This window comes from Dioscorea cayenensis, unplaced genomic scaffold (genome assembly GCF_009730915.1).
Source record: "Dioscorea cayenensis subsp. rotundata cultivar TDr96_F1 unplaced genomic scaffold, TDr96_F1_v2_PseudoChromosome.rev07_lg8_w22 25.fasta BLBR01000207.1, whole genome shotgun sequence".
NCBI lineage: Eukaryota > Viridiplantae > Streptophyta > Magnoliopsida > Dioscoreales > Dioscoreaceae > Dioscorea > Dioscorea cayenensis.
In genome coordinates, this window is record NW_024086598.1 from 37,798 (window position 1) to 56,036 (window position 18,239).

General features: G+C 32.1%; 2 protein-coding genes across 2 annotated transcripts; both read right to left on the minus strand.

The window, feature by feature from the left end:
* Positions 1-200: 200 nt before the first annotated feature.
* On the minus strand, positions 201-2,603 carry LOC120253782. Its single transcript, XM_039262019.1, has 3 exons — positions 1,839-2,603; positions 788-976; positions 201-700 (listed from the first exon to the last, which is right to left on the minus strand). Exons 1-3 carry the CDS (start codon positions 2,409-2,411, stop codon positions 398-400), a joined length of 1,065 nt encoding a protein of 354 aa, XP_039117953.1. The 5' UTR covers positions 2,412-2,603; the 3' UTR covers positions 201-397.
* Positions 2,604-11,205: 8,602 nt separating this feature from the next.
* On the minus strand, positions 11,206-11,631 carry LOC120253783 (secreted RxLR effector protein 161-like). Its single transcript, XM_039262020.1, has one exon. It carries the CDS (start codon positions 11,629-11,631, stop codon positions 11,206-11,208), a length of 426 nt encoding a protein of 141 aa, XP_039117954.1.
* Between the last annotated feature and the right edge of the window lie 6,608 nt (positions 11,632-18,239).

Sequence of the window (18,239 nt, forward strand, 5' to 3'; positions counted from 1 at the left end):
ATATGTCTAAAATGACTAAAATGAATATTCAAAGACAATTTACTCTTTTAATAGCATAATTGATATTTGATTTCTTTTAAAATCAAATATCAAACGTTTGAATCTGTCCTGTCTACATTTTCTATAAACAAAATAAATATAATTTAAGGACAATATTTTAGTATAACAAAAAAGAAAAAAAAAATTAAAATCAAGCTATAAAGTACTTATCGCAAAAGATACAAATTCATTACAATTAAAATTTTGTTGACTCTTGAGTAAAATTCACATGTAACATAAACCAATCAACTTGACAACAAAGATTGGATGAACACAACTTACAAGCAATAAATAACAATCCAATCACTAAAAACAAACTACAAAATACACATAACTCTATTTATATATAATGTCTATGTCATGCATGAGAAGTGGTTGTAGAACAAGTGCTATTGAAAAGCTGAGTGTGGTTATGAGCATCATAGACAGCCTTCAATACCACAAGGCATTCAGCATGATGGTGATACTTAGACTTAATAAGGTTCCAAACCACATGGTAAGTTGATCTTGAACTCACTTTTATGATTAAGGGTAACCCTTTCCCAGATTCAAGCATGTCTTCCATGTCCCTCCCAGCCCCATACATTGGCATGTCCTTCACTCCCACATAAAGCCTCTTTCTTAACAAGTTATTACTTTGTACATATAATTCTTCACCCTCCTAAAATAAAAAAAAAAAAATACAAGGGATAATTAATTAATTATTTATTTTTTACATATATATATATATTTGTGGTATTAAAATTACCTGTGATGAGGTAGCAAAAATAAGTCTCCCAAAGGCCATGTGAATGGTGACAGGATAAACATGCAAACCAAAGAGTTTTGATTTGTTGTCAATCTCCACATCTACTGAGGAATTGCATGTCAATATCTTTGTGACCACCCCTGTCATGTCTAGTCCTTCTCCAAGATTAAAATGTTTCACCCTTGATATCTGCAATTTTTTATAATATATAATTTCATCAAAATTACTTGGGGTAATTATTGTTTTACATCATGGTTTTTATTTTCCCATAGCCTCTCACTATTGGTGTAGATGTGAGACATGATTTTGCATCAATTATCACATTTAGAAGAAAATTAAGACAATTTGACATCATGTATATTTATGGGCATTTTTTTAATTTTGCATCATAAAAATGAACCAACCATGTTCATGGCATTTACAAAACATTTCTGTTCTAATTAAAACAATATATATTAATACAAAGCTTATGTTAGCTACAAAAGATTTATAAAACATAAATATAGTCTACAGATTTTTTTTTTAAACTACTAATTTTGTATTGAATAAATCTAATACATTGAATCATAAGTTAAAAAAAAAATAAAAAAATAAAAAAAAACTTGTCAACAAGCTATACATCTATTAATATATATATATATATATATATATATATAGCACCGTGGGACAGATCACGGGTGGGATTCAAATCCTTCACCTTTGAATTAGGAATGAAATACTATCTTGTTATGGTATATCATAATTATCACTACATGTGTAACTATTTAATCAATTAAACATAATTATACTCTCAAAAATAACAACATTAATCTATGTAAAGAAATAATTAACTCTGAATTGTACTAGATCTAAGATCTAATCTATCAAATCATTATACATAAATCCCATTGTAGTCACATGAAACAATATCCATCCATTTTGATCCTCGCATTTGGCACATAACAAAAACAAAAACACAAACATAAAATAAATCAAAACTTTGACATTAATTTTAAGAATTAAAACAGAAACAAAGATCAAATTAATGAGACTAGTTAGTAAGAAGTAGTACCTGAAATGTCACAGTGGGAGAAGGTGGCCTAGTAGCCAAGAAGAAAACAAGCAAAGCCAAACCAAGACTAACCAAGAACCTCCAACAAATTTGAAAAGCCACACAACAACAAGAAGCTGAAGGATCCAAAGCAACAAACCTCCAAAGCTCACTCCTCCTCTTATGCTCACCACCTTCTTCAACTCCTTCCAATTCATGAACAACCCGAAACCGGTTACGGTTCCGGCTTCGATCTTTACTGTGTTTTTGAACATCAATGTGGCCGAGATCATAGGTGATCTTTTTGTCATGGAGAAAATAATTGTTGGAGCCTCTAGAGGAGGAGTAACGAGAGAGAGTGAAGTCCGGGTTGCGGTGAATGCCGGGAGGAGGGACAACGATGAAAGCGTCATCGGCCGGGAAAGGGGAGAGGGAGATGGAGTCAGAGGCATGACGGCAGTCACTGCTGTTTGCATGGGAGGTTGTGGAAGGGCTTTGGACGTAGTATAGTAATGCAGAGCATGGGTAGGTGTTGAACAAGGCTTCTTGTTCTTCTTCTGTTGTTGTTACTGCTGACATGGATGATGCTTCCATTGCTTCATGTGCTTTGTTCTTGTTGTGTGTTTGCCATTTTTTAGGGTTTTCTTTTTTTCTTTGTTGTTTAGGGTTCTTGTGTGAGGTTGGAGATGGATATATATACAATGGGGAAGGAGAAGGAAGGGAAAGAGATGAAGGAGCACTGGATTGGAAAAGTAAAATGAGTTTATGAATAAAAGAAGATTAGAGTGTAAGGACCATGGGAGAATGAAAGAAATGATAATAGATTTTTGTTTGAATGTATATATATGAGAGAAAATAAGAAAAAAAAAATTCCATTGAAAAAAAAAACATTTTTTAATTATAAGAATTAAGAATGGTAATAAATAATTTGAAAATGGATATTTAATATATATATTTAAATAATTACTTATTATAATAAAAGCTTTGTAATAATATAATGGGTATGTTAGATTTATATATAGATGTTTTATTTCATGATATAATACATTTTAAATAATAAAATTAGTAAAATATATAGATAAATTAATATAGAGTATTACCTTGCAAAGAATGGGTAATTACTTATATATCTTGTAAAAAAATAATATTTACTAATATTTGTTACAGATAATATTTATATGTATATGTCTCTGACAAGAAAAATTAATTAAAAAAATATATAAATTCTTTTTGTCCTTTCCATTTCATTTACTCTGGAAAACAGAAAATAAAAGATATTTATAAGCTGATATTTAATATAAAATTTTATTAATACAAAATATTTTGTAAGATATATATAAGTAAATTTGATTTTTAGAAGAGCACAATAATAAAAAATTTCAACAAAGTATATAAACATATTCAAAGGGAGGGACAGATATGAAAGTGCACAATTTAAGATGGCTTGATAATTTTTTAGAGATAAATTCTCTTATTATACAATTCTAAATTTTAGAGAAAAAGATTATTCCTTCTAAAAAGACCCATAATATTAGACCTTCATTCTCTTACGGACTTTGAGATGAGTTACTATTAAACCACGGTAGTTTCTCTAATAGTAATTGCTCACTTAAGGACAAATGAGTATAATTATTTTTTTACTTAAGTACACACAAACATATATTAAACAAATAAATTAAGGAAACATAAAAGGAGAGGGAGGAATGATGGTTGCTTTTAAGGTGGGAAGCGTGCTTAGGTTGAAAAGGGCCTTGAGTGTGGTGTGTTTATAATTATGGGATGGAGAGGGAGAAGGGGTAAGTGGGAGAGAAGATTATTATTATTTTTATTATTATTATTATTATTATTATGCAATGGAGGGGCCAAGTAACACCAATACCATTGGGAGCTGTCATTCACGAGGAGCGTTCTCACATCTCTTGGGATTCCTTCCCTTAACCCTGTTCTATTTTTTTAAAAAAAAACATTATTCATTAGAATATATATATATATATATAGTTGATAAAATTTCTCGTATATAAAAGTGAATAAAAACTAATATATCTTTTTATAAAAATTACATTTATCTATAACACTGGGATTTGATTCAAATTATAGAGGTTTAAATCATATATGTAAGTATTTGTATGTTCAAATCTTTACATATGGTAAAAAATACTCAATAAAAAATCTATTCTTTTTAGAGCTTTCAGTACCTTATCTCAAATTTATTTAAAATCAATGACTCCTCAAAAACTAGGGGATGGAAAATATAAAAAAATTAAATAAATAAATAAAGAGAAAAGAATAGTTTTTTTTACAAATTTTTTTGTAAATTTTTAATCACAAAAATATATTACCAAATTAAAATGTTTTGTTGGGGCATATAATAAATATCATTTTTTACAGAAGTATATATGTAGTTTTATTATTTTTTTTAAAGGCAAAATAATTTTTAAAATTTGAAAATATTTCTTTGAAAGAGTGAAATAATGAAGTAAGAGATGTTAGGTAAAATGAATGGGAAGTCGGAGATAATAAAGTGGTGAGTTCCCCTCAAGTCATGCCAAGCATCATGTTCTAATGAAAGTCATCAAAATGGACCACTTTTTTCCAATCAAATTATTAGTTATTGTCTACTGTTTTTCTTCACTGTGTCTCTGCACAAGCAGAGGAAATGCTTCCATGCACTAGTCCTGACTACTGAATAACTCTCTCATGGAAGATAGCATGCAAACCTTTATTATTATTATTATTATTATTATTATTATTATTATTATTATTATTATTATTATTATTATTATTATTTTCATTATTTATATTTTCTTGTTTTTTATTGAGTAGTGCTATTATTGGAGTTTGGATTGGATATAAATCCATTTGGATTGGAAAACATATATAAAAAATATTATTAGTTGCTTGCCTCTATAAAATAAATGTATGATTGCTAATAATTATATTTATTTATATATTTTTATTGATGAAATTAATTTAAAAGTTTTTATGAATATATAGATTGATTATTATTATTTTTGGATGAAAAAAGGAGAAAGTAAATAATAGTCTATTTTTAATAAAATATTTTAGTTAAAATTTTCTAACTAAAAGGGGATAAAGTAAACTGGCACTTTATTAATAATAAAAATTGCTAAAGAATAAAACAAAATGAACTTTAGGCTAATATAATAAGATAACAATGTTAGGGTATGCCATATGATCCACCAATAATAAAGAATACCTTTTCATGAAAGAATAGCAATAAGCTAAGAGGAAGAAGTGGTGCCACTTTGTAGAAGATTGTCAAAAGTGGATCATTAATCGTTGGTGTCACTATATCATTTAATAAGTTAGCCGCTTTGATTGGATTAAGTATAGAGGTAAAGTTCACCAAGATTAGTAGAAAGTGAGTCGACGAAGACAAGATCATGTTTACTAAGCCTTATAGCTTGGTTTTTTTGTTGGTTCTAAGATTGTAGAAATCCAAAGAAGAAAAGCATATTAGCAATCTTTAAATTAATTTTTGATATGAGATGTATAAAGTAAAAAAGAATAACTTGTAAAAGTTAATAAAACAAATATTACATTATAAAAGTATATACATAGAGGATCGATCTTCTACGAATATCCGTAGATTTTAAATCTATAGACGTTTGTATTACATTGAATTGAAATCTAACGGTTTTACATTTGGATGAATAGTGATTACTAACTAATCACAGTAAAAATTGGAATGCACAATATTTTAATCTGAATCATTCAATCAATCAAATTCAGCACGGTAACTTAACAAATCTTAACTGTTCAACCCATATTTCTATTAGACCTATAATCAATCTTTATAAACAAAATTACAACTAATCAATCCAAAACAAAACCCAATTAACATTTACTGTGTTCCCTAATCCTCATTGTGCTCAACTGTCGACGTTCTACAAATGTCGGTAATTAACGTTATATATATATATATTTGGCAGGATATGCAAGTAAAAAGCCTAAAATATATATTTAAAAAATTAGATTAGTATAATTTAAATGTCTAAAATAACTAATGACACAGGTTAAAATAAATCAAATGAATAAATTAACATGCATTGGTAAAGATTGAACCATTGATTTACTTAAGCACATAATTTTCTAGCAGTCATAATTAAACTTTTCAATTGTCATTATTTATTGTAACCATATTATGTGGTAAAACATTAATGACTTTTTAAGGCATGTTTGGATTAATTTTGACAAAAAAATAAAATAAAATAATTTTTTTGTATGTTTTTAAAATGTTTTTCTGTTTAGGTATGGGCCGAGCGGGAAGAAAAAAAATGGATGTTATTATCCGTTTGTGTAAAAGTTAGTCTGATTTTTGCAATGAAGACTGACAGTGACAGAAAAAAAAAAACCGGAATTGCTTTGCTCAGTTTATCACTTTATTATCATTTATTTATTTATTTATTATTATTATGTATGTTTACATTACTAGCCAGAGGAATATCTGCATGTATCTATGTACTTTTGTAATGCATTGAAAATTTATATATATATATATATATAGAAGGAGGCTCGTCATTTAGGACGTTTGTAAATTTTTAATTTACATATATCTTCGAAAGTCATTAGATCACCATCTAATACTCCCATCTCTAAACTCAACCCCTACCTATTCTTTCGGTCTTTTATATATTTTTTTCCACAAATCCGTATATGACTTTACTCTAATATATATATATATATATATATATAGGAAATACGTTCTTTGTGGACGTTTGCAAAGTATCCGTATAGAAAAAGCAAAAGTAAAAGAGTAAAAAACATAAAAGATAGATAGAGGGAAAGGTGCAAAGAGAGGGCAATCAAAGTAAAAAGAATAATTGCTGATGTTGTATTAAATTGAACATGGATGGGTGGATTGGTTGGTTTTAAAAAAAATGGTCATCCACTATTGATTGCATTGTTTGACAAATATTGTTGGATGATCTGCACTTGTTAAATTCAAATCCAATGACTAATATAGAGATATCTCAGAATTTTTATCTACGGACGTTCCTAATACATTGGTTTCCAACTATATTGTAAGGGACTTAAAGCCTTACCTTTTACTTAGAAGAAAAAATGACCTATCACTCTTCTAGAGAGGAGTTGCCCATTATAAATATTTATCTACTTTAAAATATTCTCACACTCCTCTGATATCTTAAAAAAGCTATTTTATTTTTAAATTAATTAAAATTAAAATTTCTATTATATTTTCACCCAAAAAGTATGGCGCTCTCGTCCAGTTTAGCTTGTATTCAAAACCTTAATGTTATGATTTAAACAGATAATTTATGTTTTTGTAACTAAATAATTTATTTATAATAAAATAAATTAAAATATTAGGTATATATATACATAAACACACATGGGAGTGGAACTCTTATTTTTCATTGAATATAGGGCCCTTGAATATATGAGTGTTTGGTACATTAAATAAGTGGAGACATAAAAGCGAGACTTCCGTCACCGCAGAAAGTGAGATACCATGATGACTAGATTTATCATGAAAGTTTCTTTTTTTTTTTAAATATATATATATATATATAAATATTAATATATGGGAATCGTGTATATATATAAAAGGAAACTTTCATGATAAAGTTATCCATGAAAATCCGTCTATCAACATTAAATTTGAATTAATCAATTATCTTTTCCGATAAATAGTGATATACAAACAGTGATATATATATATATATATATATATAATTGTATCATGTATCTAAATGTTACTAATTTTATCAAAATTTTATATATATGAAAATTATTTTAGAAATTACATATATATATATATATATATATTAAAAAAAAAAAATTTTACACTTATCTTAATAAATAATATAATTATGTATATTCTACAAAGTTAATTTTTTTAATATAAGAATATAATTAAAATTATTTTTGTACCATCTAAAACTAAACTACTGAAAATTTTTTTTTTTTCACTTTTATCGATTCTAATAATTCTTTTTATTTTGATCTCATTAAAATATCTACCAGAAGTAGACATGGTCACAGTTCCTGAACCGCCGGTTCCGGTTCAAGAAAACCTTGAACCAAAACCGAACCGCCTAAGCAAGGTTCTTGGGGTTTGATTCTGGTTTGGTTCCGGTTCTGGAGATTTGGTTCAACGGTTCATACGATTTGGGTTTTTTTGTTAAATTAAATAATCTAATATTTCAAATTAAATGAAAAAAAATACAAGAATTAATATAATACAATATTTTTATTAAAAAAATAAAAGTATTAATAATTCAAAACAATATTTTGTAATAAAAGTACAATAGGAGAAGAAATTAAAAAAATATAGGGTTTGAACTTAGATTATATCAAGTTGCCTACGTATCCTCTAGAGTAATCAAAGCCCACCTAGTTCTTTTATTTTTATTATACACATTTCCCATATTTCCATAATGCCTAATTGCTTGCATCATCGTCGGAGGAGTTGGAACTAGAAGCCGCCATTGTTTTACCAGAGCCATCATTTACCCATTTATCTGATGATGATGAGTGTATAAGGTCATCTTGACTTAGTAGTCTAGCTCTTTTGCAATCATCGAGGCAAGTTTGCGCTTTCAATGATTCTGGACCTAACCTTGATTGTCTTTTCATCTAAAATATTGCCTCAATTACTAAAAGTTTGTTCAACTACGGCGGTTGAGGCGGAAACTGCAAGGAGTTGTTTTGATTGATGATAACAAACAAAATAAAAACCTAATCAAAGACTCAAATGGTAAAACCTAATCAGATATTATGATTCATGGCATTATTTATATAATATAACAATATTATATATACATATGATATTTTGATTCAACTGGAACCGGTGGTTCAAACCAGTTCTAGGTAGTTAAACCGCCGATTCCATGATTTTCAAATTCTGAAACCGGAACCGAAACCTTGTATGAAGGTTCAGGTTCCGGTCTTTGAACGATTATGGTTTTGTCAGGTTCAGGTTCGTTCCACGGTTTCGGATCAAAATGACCACGTCTAACCGGAAGAAGAACCATTGAATGAAGAAAAAATATTTCTTTACAAACAAATTCAATAAAAAGAGATAAACTAATTTTTAACTTTTATAAAGATATATTTATCAATTTTTTTAAAGAAAATAATTATACCAAGAATTTACTGTATGCTACAATATATGCACGGTGAATTGGGAGAGGAGTAACTATTTTCATCCATTTTTTACTTTTACATGGAAGAGGAATAAACAAAATTATTCCTCTATAGTTAAACAAAATTACTATAAAGGTGTGAAAATGAGTTTTTTTCCTAATTTATATTGGTTTTTTTTTTGTCACATATGTACTTCAAAAGCTAAGATTAAATGTCTATCTAAACGCTAAAAGTTACTGTTTCTTGTTATAGTTGTTGTAAGATATGTTCCTCACCTAAGCTTTATTAATGACACTTTTTTCCTTAATCATGATTAGTATTTAACCACAAACAACGCAATGACGACAATACCTTCTAACATGTTTTAAAAAAAAAAAAAATCAAATATAATAAATTTTAAAAAATTATCCACACAACTAACAAATAACTAAAATTTATTTGTAATTTCAGATCCGTTTGATAAACATGATAAGGACAATAGGATAGGATAGACTACTATTATCCTTTATTTGGTGTGTCAATATGATATGATAGTCTTAGCTTATTGACCCATTTTACCCTACCAAACACATGATAATTAATCTTACGAGGGAGAAGGAAACATGTAAGATATGATAAAAAAAATTAAATTTATTTTTTTGGCCCTATAATTTGGTTTCTCTCCTTCATCTAGGGTTCATTGTATCCCTTCTTTTGATCTTTTAAACCCTATCCTTAAGACAAAGAACTTGTCAACAATTATATATGACACTAATTTTACTATTTTAAATAGAGTTTTTCACATTTAGAGTGGTTAAAGGGTTTCTCTGTCAATCTCGTGCTTAAACATGTTATTTTTCATCTAAGGGCCCATTTGGTGGACATGATAGGATATGAACGGATATGATAAGTTCATATCCTATCATATGTTTGATACGCATCAGATAAAATAGACCGGATAATGACAGTATATGATATGAATGTTGGAAAAATGAGAATTAAGAAATGCTTGAGTCGTGCTAATTAGCACTGTACTAAAGAAACTATTTTGAGATACTGAAATATTTCCCCAAGATAAAACAAGCCTTCCTTAAGATCTCTATCTTAAGGGATTAGGAACAGCAAAATTATTTATATAGATCCAGATAAGGACTCCCTTAAACTTGTTTAACGTTAGAGGGCTAATAAAATTAAACGTTAAAGATCTAACATTTTCCTAAAACTTAGATAAACGTGGGAGAAGTGGTAAAAATTAGTTGAGTGATAAAGAAAATCTTATCAATAATAATAAAGGATTGTGTCAAAATTAAAATTATATTATTAAATAAATAAATATAAAAGTATCATTTGATAATTCAAAATACTTATTCCAAATAAATATTATCTTTTGAAATATATTCACAAAATACAACAATCCCCCACATATTTCAAAAGAACCAATGACATGGGTAAAAATTTTCTGGAACTATATTGGGGCAACATATTAGTTTAGTGTCTTTTAGACTATGAACTAAACCTAGATTAATGAAATATGACTTACTGAATTTTTGGTGAAATATGATATTTCTATGAACCAACAATTCTTGGTGTATGTCAGAGACTTCATCAATCATATTGGGAACCCACAATTTTATTGTACAATGTGTTTTTGCGGTAATAGGCCATACGTGTGCCTGGTTATTCATGAGAGCTCTAAAGATTTGGCCAAAATATCTTATGGGAGCGGCCCCATTCCACTCTCATATAGGTGAATTCATCAAGTGTATACTGCTTTAAATACACATTTTTAAGGACTATGAATTCATTAAGAGTTCTTTAACTCATCCTCACAAAATATAGCAGTCAAAGCACTCACTATAAAAAGGACTTAACTTGAAGTGCTCAAAGTCAATATTGACTTGTTATTACCCATATGAACCTACTTCATGGGGTCTCCAATCATATAGGTAGGGTTGCCATCTTTATTGACTACTTGTAGGCCTAAGTCCCATTTCCCTAGAAGTTTGAAGAACTAATTTTCTTCCTGTAGGTTTAGTCAGAGGATCGGCCAAATTCACTTCTGACTTCACATATTCAATGGAAATTATTCCATCTTTCAGCAGTTGCTTTACAACATCATGTCTCAATTTCAAGTGTCTACTTTTACAATTATAAGACTTATTTTCAGCAATAGCAGTAGTCACTTGACAATCACAATGTATAGACACAGGAGGTAATAGATTCTTTACTGAAGGAGTGTTAGCTAAGAAGTTTCTTAGCCAATCAGCCTCAGACCCTGTTAAAAGGCTACAAATTCTGATTCTATAGTTGATCTAGCAATGATTGTTTGTCTAGCTGATTTCCATGCTACTGCACAACCACCAAGCGTGAACATATAACCACTAGTGGATTTTGTCTCATTTGAATTCGAGATCCAATTAGCACCACTGTAACCTTCTAATACAGTGGGATATCCACTATATAGAATACCATAGTTCATAGTACCTCTCAAGTATTTCATTAGTCTAACAAATGCATACCAATGTTCACGATTGGGATTTTGAGTATATCTACTCAGTCTACACACAGCATAAGCAATATCAGGTCTTGTAAAACTCATTAGATGCATCAAACTCCCAATAATCTGAGCATATTTAGACTGAGCAACTGGGTCACCAAGATTTTTCTTTAATTGAGTCTTAGCATCATAAGGAGTACTCACCATGGTGTCACATCAAAATTTTAAAACTTCTTAAGAAGTATCTCTACATAATGTTCTTGTGACAACATAATACCATCATCTCTCCGTATGATTTTAATACCCAAAATATCATTTTTGTTTCACCCAGATCTTTCATATCAAAATTAGAAGATAGAAAATATTTGGTACTTTTTAAAATATCTAAACTAGTACCAAATATGAGCATATCATCCACATACAAACTAATTATTACATATTGATCATTTACAACTTTAATGTAAACACATTTATCCACTTCTACAAATGAAAAACCATCATTTATTAAAATTTGATCAAATTTCTCATGCCACTATTTAGGAGCTTGTTTTAAACCATAAAGAGATTTAACCAATTTACAAACATTATTTTCATGTCTAGAAATAACACATCCCTCAGGTTGAACCATATAAATTTCTTCTTCTAAATAATCATTCAAAAATATTGTTTCAACATCCATTTGATGAACAAAAAGTTTATGGATAAAAGATAATGCAAAAAGAACTCGAATAGAAGAAATTCTTGTCACCGGTGCAAATGTTTCAAAATAATCAATATTTTGCTTTGGAGAAAATCCTTTTACTACTAACCGAGCTTTATATTTATCTATGGAGCCATCTGGATTATATTTTCTTTTGAAAATACATTTACAGCCAATTGGTTTTGTACCGAGGGGTGGGTTGGGAGGGGTGTAAATCTACTAAAACCCAAGTTTTATTTTTCATAATATAATCAAATTCATTTTTCAATTTGCTTCTTTCCATAATATGCCATCAGAAGAAGAGATAGAATCTAAATAAGTTAATGGATCATTGTCAATGAGAAAAGTTTGAAAATCATTTCCATAACAAAATTCTTTTCTTGGCCTCTTGCTCCTTCTTAATTCCTCATTAGAGGTAATTTATGTATTTATCTCAACAGGTGCATGAGAAATTTTATTAGACAGTGGAAAAATTTGTTCAAAGAATTTAACATTCTTTAACTCAACTATTGTATTGCAATGAAGCACATCACTTTTTAAAACAAAAAATCTGTATGCAACACTATGCTCAGCATATCCAATGAACATATAATCAGAGGTTTTAGAACCTATTTTTCTCTTTTTAGGTTCAGGTAATAACACTTTAGCAAGACACCCTTACACTTTCAAATATTTCAAATTGGGTTTATAACTTTTCCATAATCATAAGGTGTTTTGCCAGTTCTTTTATGTGGAATCCTGTTTTGTAAGTGACATGCAGACAAAATGGCTTCCCTCCAAAAATTGTTAGGAGCATGAGAGCTGATTAACATGGAGTTCATCATTTCTATTAAAATTCTATTTTTTTCCTTTCAGCTACTCCATTGGACTTTGGTGAATAAGGAGGTGTTATCTCATGTATTATGCATTCTTGTTCACAAAAATTATTTAGAAGTAAATATTCATATCCTCTATCGGATCTAATTCTTTTAATTTTCCTATTGTGTTGATTTTCTACTTCAGTTTTATATGTCAAAAATGTATTATAAGCATCATCTTTATTTCAATGTAAATAAAGTTTAGAGTATCTAGAAACATCATCTATAAAGGTAACATATTATTTTTTACCTCCTCTAGTCATAGTTTGCTTTAAATCACCTAAATCAGTGTGAATTAAATCTAATAATATAGTTTCTCTATTGATAGTTATACAAGTTTTTTTTGTTATTTTGGTTTCAGCACATATCTCACATTTCTCCAAGTTATCATTATGAATGCCAGATAGTAAACCAAGTGATTGCATTTTCTTTATATAACTAGCATTAACATGTCCTAATCTAGCATGCCATAAATAAATTAAATCAACAATATAAGCAGAAGAAGATGCATTCTCCATTATAACATTTGAAATGTTAAGTACAAAAAAGTCCCTAGTTACAATAGCCTTTTCCCACAAATACATTGTTCTTGGTCATTATAATTTTGCCATACTCACATGACACTTTTACACCAACTTTTCCTAATAGAGCCACAGAAATCAAATTTGCCCTGATATTTGGGATATACAGTACATCATTAAGGGCTAAAGTTTTTCCTGAAGTGAGCTTCAAGAGCACTTTTCCCTTACCCAAAGCCTTAGTATGTAGATCTTAAGTCTCCAAGGTAGACCACTTCTTTATCATCCCCTACTGGTGTATAGGAGGAAAATGCTTCTCGATTTGCACATATGTGCCAAGTAGCCCCAGATTCTACCACCCACTCTTTCACATTAACTATAATGTTCATTTGAGAAATAACAACAACAATAATTTCATCTCCTTCAGCCAAATTAACCTTAGGAGGATTAGCTTTGCCTTTCCCATTTTTATATTGATTTCTGCATTGAGGAGCATGATGACTAGGTTTCCCACAAACGAAGCAGATGCCTTTCTTTTTCTTGAAATTGGGATTATTAGGCTTGTAATTATGGGACTTAGGTTCGTACCTTTTATTATTGATTTGTACCAAATGTGCCTTGAAGGTCATCTCCTTGACTTTGGCAGCATTCGATTCCTTGCTGTTAGTGTCTTCAATCAGTATGTGTGTCACGAGTTCCTCAATAGTGAAAGCCTTTTGCTTGTGCTTTAAGCCATCTTGTAGTCACTTCAGGAATTAGGCAGCTTTTCAATCAGCACTCCCACAGCAAACTTTTCTGGCAATATGATTTCTTCACTCTTAAAGTCTTGAAACAATTTTTGATATTCATTGATTTGAACTTTCATCTCCTTGTCATCAGTCATTTGCCAGTGATAGTATTTTTTTAGGATGAACTTTTGATTGGTTGAATCTTCAACGGTAAACTTCTTTATTAATGCTTCCTAAATCGTTTTAGCTTCTTATAGCTGCAATAGATGTCGAATAGTTCATTAGAAATAGTCTATAAGATAGTGTGACGACATACCTTATTGGCATGTTACCACGATCCTTGTATCTTCGCATCATCGGTTGGAGGAGGTTGCGGATAAGTTAGAGTATAGGAAACTCCATGAACATCAAGCAGAGAAAATACACATTCTTGCAACTTTTTGAAGTTTTCGTTTGCAAAAGATATCTTGGATACATCAGGAAAAAGGCTTAGCATATGGCAAGTTGATTGGGACAATATCTTGTTGAGATTGAGGTGGTTGTGCAGTATCGGAAGAAGGATTAACCGAGGCCATAGTTTCTTTAGATTGTTGGAAAAATGAGAATTAAGAGATGCTTGAGTCGTGCTAAATAGCATTGTCCTAAATAAACTATTTTAAGATACTGAAATATTTCCCTAGGATAAAACAATCCTTCCTCAAGATCTCTATCTTAAGGGATCAGGAATAGCAAAATTATTTATATAGATCCATAAAGGGACGAAACCAAGGGGGCTAGCAGGGGCTTCAGCCCCCCCTCGGCATCGGCAGGGTTCTTCTTTGTTTAGCCAGAAGACATAGAACCATGCAACAGCCCCCCTTCGGCCAGGCCAGCCACGCCAGCAGCTCCTCATCCACTTTGATAATCACTACATAGATACTAAAGACCATGAGGAAGAAGTTTTGTATTGAACTCAACCTCAGAAAACATTTCTACAAGGCAGGATAATTCATAGAAGATGAGATCTTCAAAAAGCAGAGACTAGCCAAGTTATGAAAACTATGCTTTTTATAATTTTACTGAAACTTGATGGCTGGGCCGGTGCCTGCAGAGGCTTGAGTCAATTGCACTCTGGTTAAACCAAACCAACTAACTATTGCCTCGAACTAATACGCATCCATTTGATGATTGCATCCTGGTCGTTCATTGGAAAACCAATCTTAACTCTTGAGGCTGCCTCGAACTTAAACCAATCATCTTAATGAAGTTAATCTCTGCCATTCATTCTTTCCCTCTCAAATCTAACCAACATTCAAACACTTGAAATATCAGTTTTACCCTTTAATCAAAATCTATTTCCAGTTTTCCACCATAACACTCAACTACATCAAGTCATCAACCTGAGTTCACTCCTTACTTGGCTGTTTCTTCACTGAGTTCACTTCATCCTCTCTACTTTTTCACTAAGTATGTATATTAGATTATTAGTATTTATTATTTTTTTAATTATTGGATCAAGCAATCAGTGATCATGTATTACTTTTTATTGAAAATGAAAATGAATATATCCAATTTATGGGTGAAATAAATAGAACATGAATGATAAACTTCATTTTTATAAATATGCCTACAATGTGTTTAATTAAATGCCATAATGAGTTAAAATGTTGAAAATATCAAATATCAAATATTAATATGTATCATAATGTATATATGTATAAGTAAATAATGTTTAGTGTTAAACCTATATAATAAAATGCAAAGCAAAATAGGTTTCAATAAGACTAGCTATACCAAAGGTTTCATATTCATATAATCATAAATATTCATTAACACATAATAAAATTGGATTCAATGACGTAACAAAATTAGTTTCATAGGACAAATTCAACCATTTAGATGCATGAATGTTAGCACTACCATGTTCAAACAATTTTGTGTGCTTGATTCTTCTAATGATCTTGGTAGTTGGTAATGTAGTGTTAGCACCTTTAATATTTTGCTTGTTATTTTTTATAATCTATAATTAAAGATTTTTTTTACTTATTTATTTATAAATCATGGGAAAATTTTTAATCAAACAACCAAGCAGTGAAGAGTCATCAAATAATCCTAAAGTACCATTAAACATTGTTAGGGAATACAGCTGTGTATACAGCTGTATATCTATATTTGTATAGCTACCATATTTATATATACCTGTGTATCTTTATATACATTGTACATTGTAGGTTTTGATTAATGAAAATTGGTTAATCTTTTCCACCTAACATGGTATCAGAGAGGTTCTCCTAAAACCTTTTTTTTTCCGCGTGCCGCCCGCCGCCCCTCAGCCCTCGTGCGCGCCGCCCATCGTCCCTCGGCCCCCGCGCTCGCCGCCCAGCGCACTCCGCCCGATCGCCCAATGCCGCCCGCCCAGCCACCCTGGGCTCGCTCACATGCGCGCTGCCAGCCCGCCAGCGCAAGCCGCCAGCGAGCGTTTGCCGCCCACTCCCTCGGCCCCGGCGCGTCCACCCGGCCGCCCGGTAGCGCGCCCGTACACGCCTCCCGGTCAGCGGCGTCCCAGTGCGCGTCGCCCGCCGCCCGGCACGCGTCCGCCCGCTTTAGCGCGCCCGCGCGTGCGCCCTCGGCTTTCGCGCGACCTCGACCCTCGTGGTATTTTCTTCTTGAGTTCTTCTCCCACGCACCTTGTGTTTTGTGCAGGTGCTCCATGGCTTCTGCTCAGGTTTCTTATGTACAAAAGGCGGACGTCATGCTTAATGGCAAGAATTATAAAGCATGATCTTCCACTTTACATGTACTCCTTCATGGACTTAATCTTTGGGGTCATGTTGATGGTACCCGTCCGCCTCCGGTTTCTTCTACTGCCATCTCTTCCAGCCCTTCTTCATCTACAGTTACTAGCGCGTCCTCTTCTCCGTCTGCTGACTTGCTCAAGTGGACTGAGGATGATGCCCATACCATTGTTATCTGTCAGTCCTGTGAGCTTCCCATTCGTTTAGCTGTTTGTGATCTTTCTACAGCCAAGGCAATTTGGGATCATCTGCGCGCACTCTATCTTTCTTCCAGTCAGGCGCTGCGTTACTCCTTGCTACAGACTCTCACCTCTACCTATCAGCGTGAGAACTCTGTCTCGGATTTCTTTGCCGTGCTTAGTGATTTATGGTGTCAGTATGGTGAGATGACCACCTCTCCTTCTCCGGCCTGTGCTCAGTGTCTTGTCATTGCTCAGGATCGTGATTATCTCCGCATTTATGAGTTTCTCATGCGTCTTCGCCCTGAGTTCAAGGCCGTTCGGGCTCAGCTACTGCACCGGGTTACACCTCCGTCTGCTAGTGATACTCTGGCATATGTGCTTGCTGAGGAGACTCGTCTTCGGTCCTTAGATGTGGCTCCACCACCTGCTGCTTCTCACTCTGTTCTTGCTGCTCCCCAGCAGAACCTAGTGCCGACCATTACTCCTTTGATGACATCTCCTGGCCTTAGCGCTCCTGTCCATCCTCTTTCTCAGTCTCAGAGACCAGTTTCTAGTGCCCCTCCTGTACGGTCAGTTCGGTGTCATTATTGCCATGCTCTTGGCCATGTTCGTACTGAGTGTCGCAAGCTACAGCGGGCTCAGCTGACAGCACAGTAGTGCACAGCCCCCACCCCACCCTCAGCTACTCAGGGTGGTCCGTTGTCTGCTGAGCAGTTTCAGCAACTTATTCAACAGATTTCCAGGAGTTAGATTTCTCCTTCTTCGGCTCCAATACTCACTCAGGATGCCTCCGACGTCTCCACTCACCCATCAATCACCTCTGCTCCTACAAATATTTCTTCATCCTCTTGGTTGCTTGACTCTAGAGTATCTTTTCATATGACCTATGATGCTACCCACCTTCACTCTCTTCACCCTTTTTCTTCTGATCTTCGTGTCATTATCGCTAATGGCACAATGCTCCCTGTCCCTAGTTGTGGCCTCTTACACACCACTCATTTTCATATTCCTGATATTGCCTTTGTACCCCAACTCTCCATGAACCTTATTTCTGCT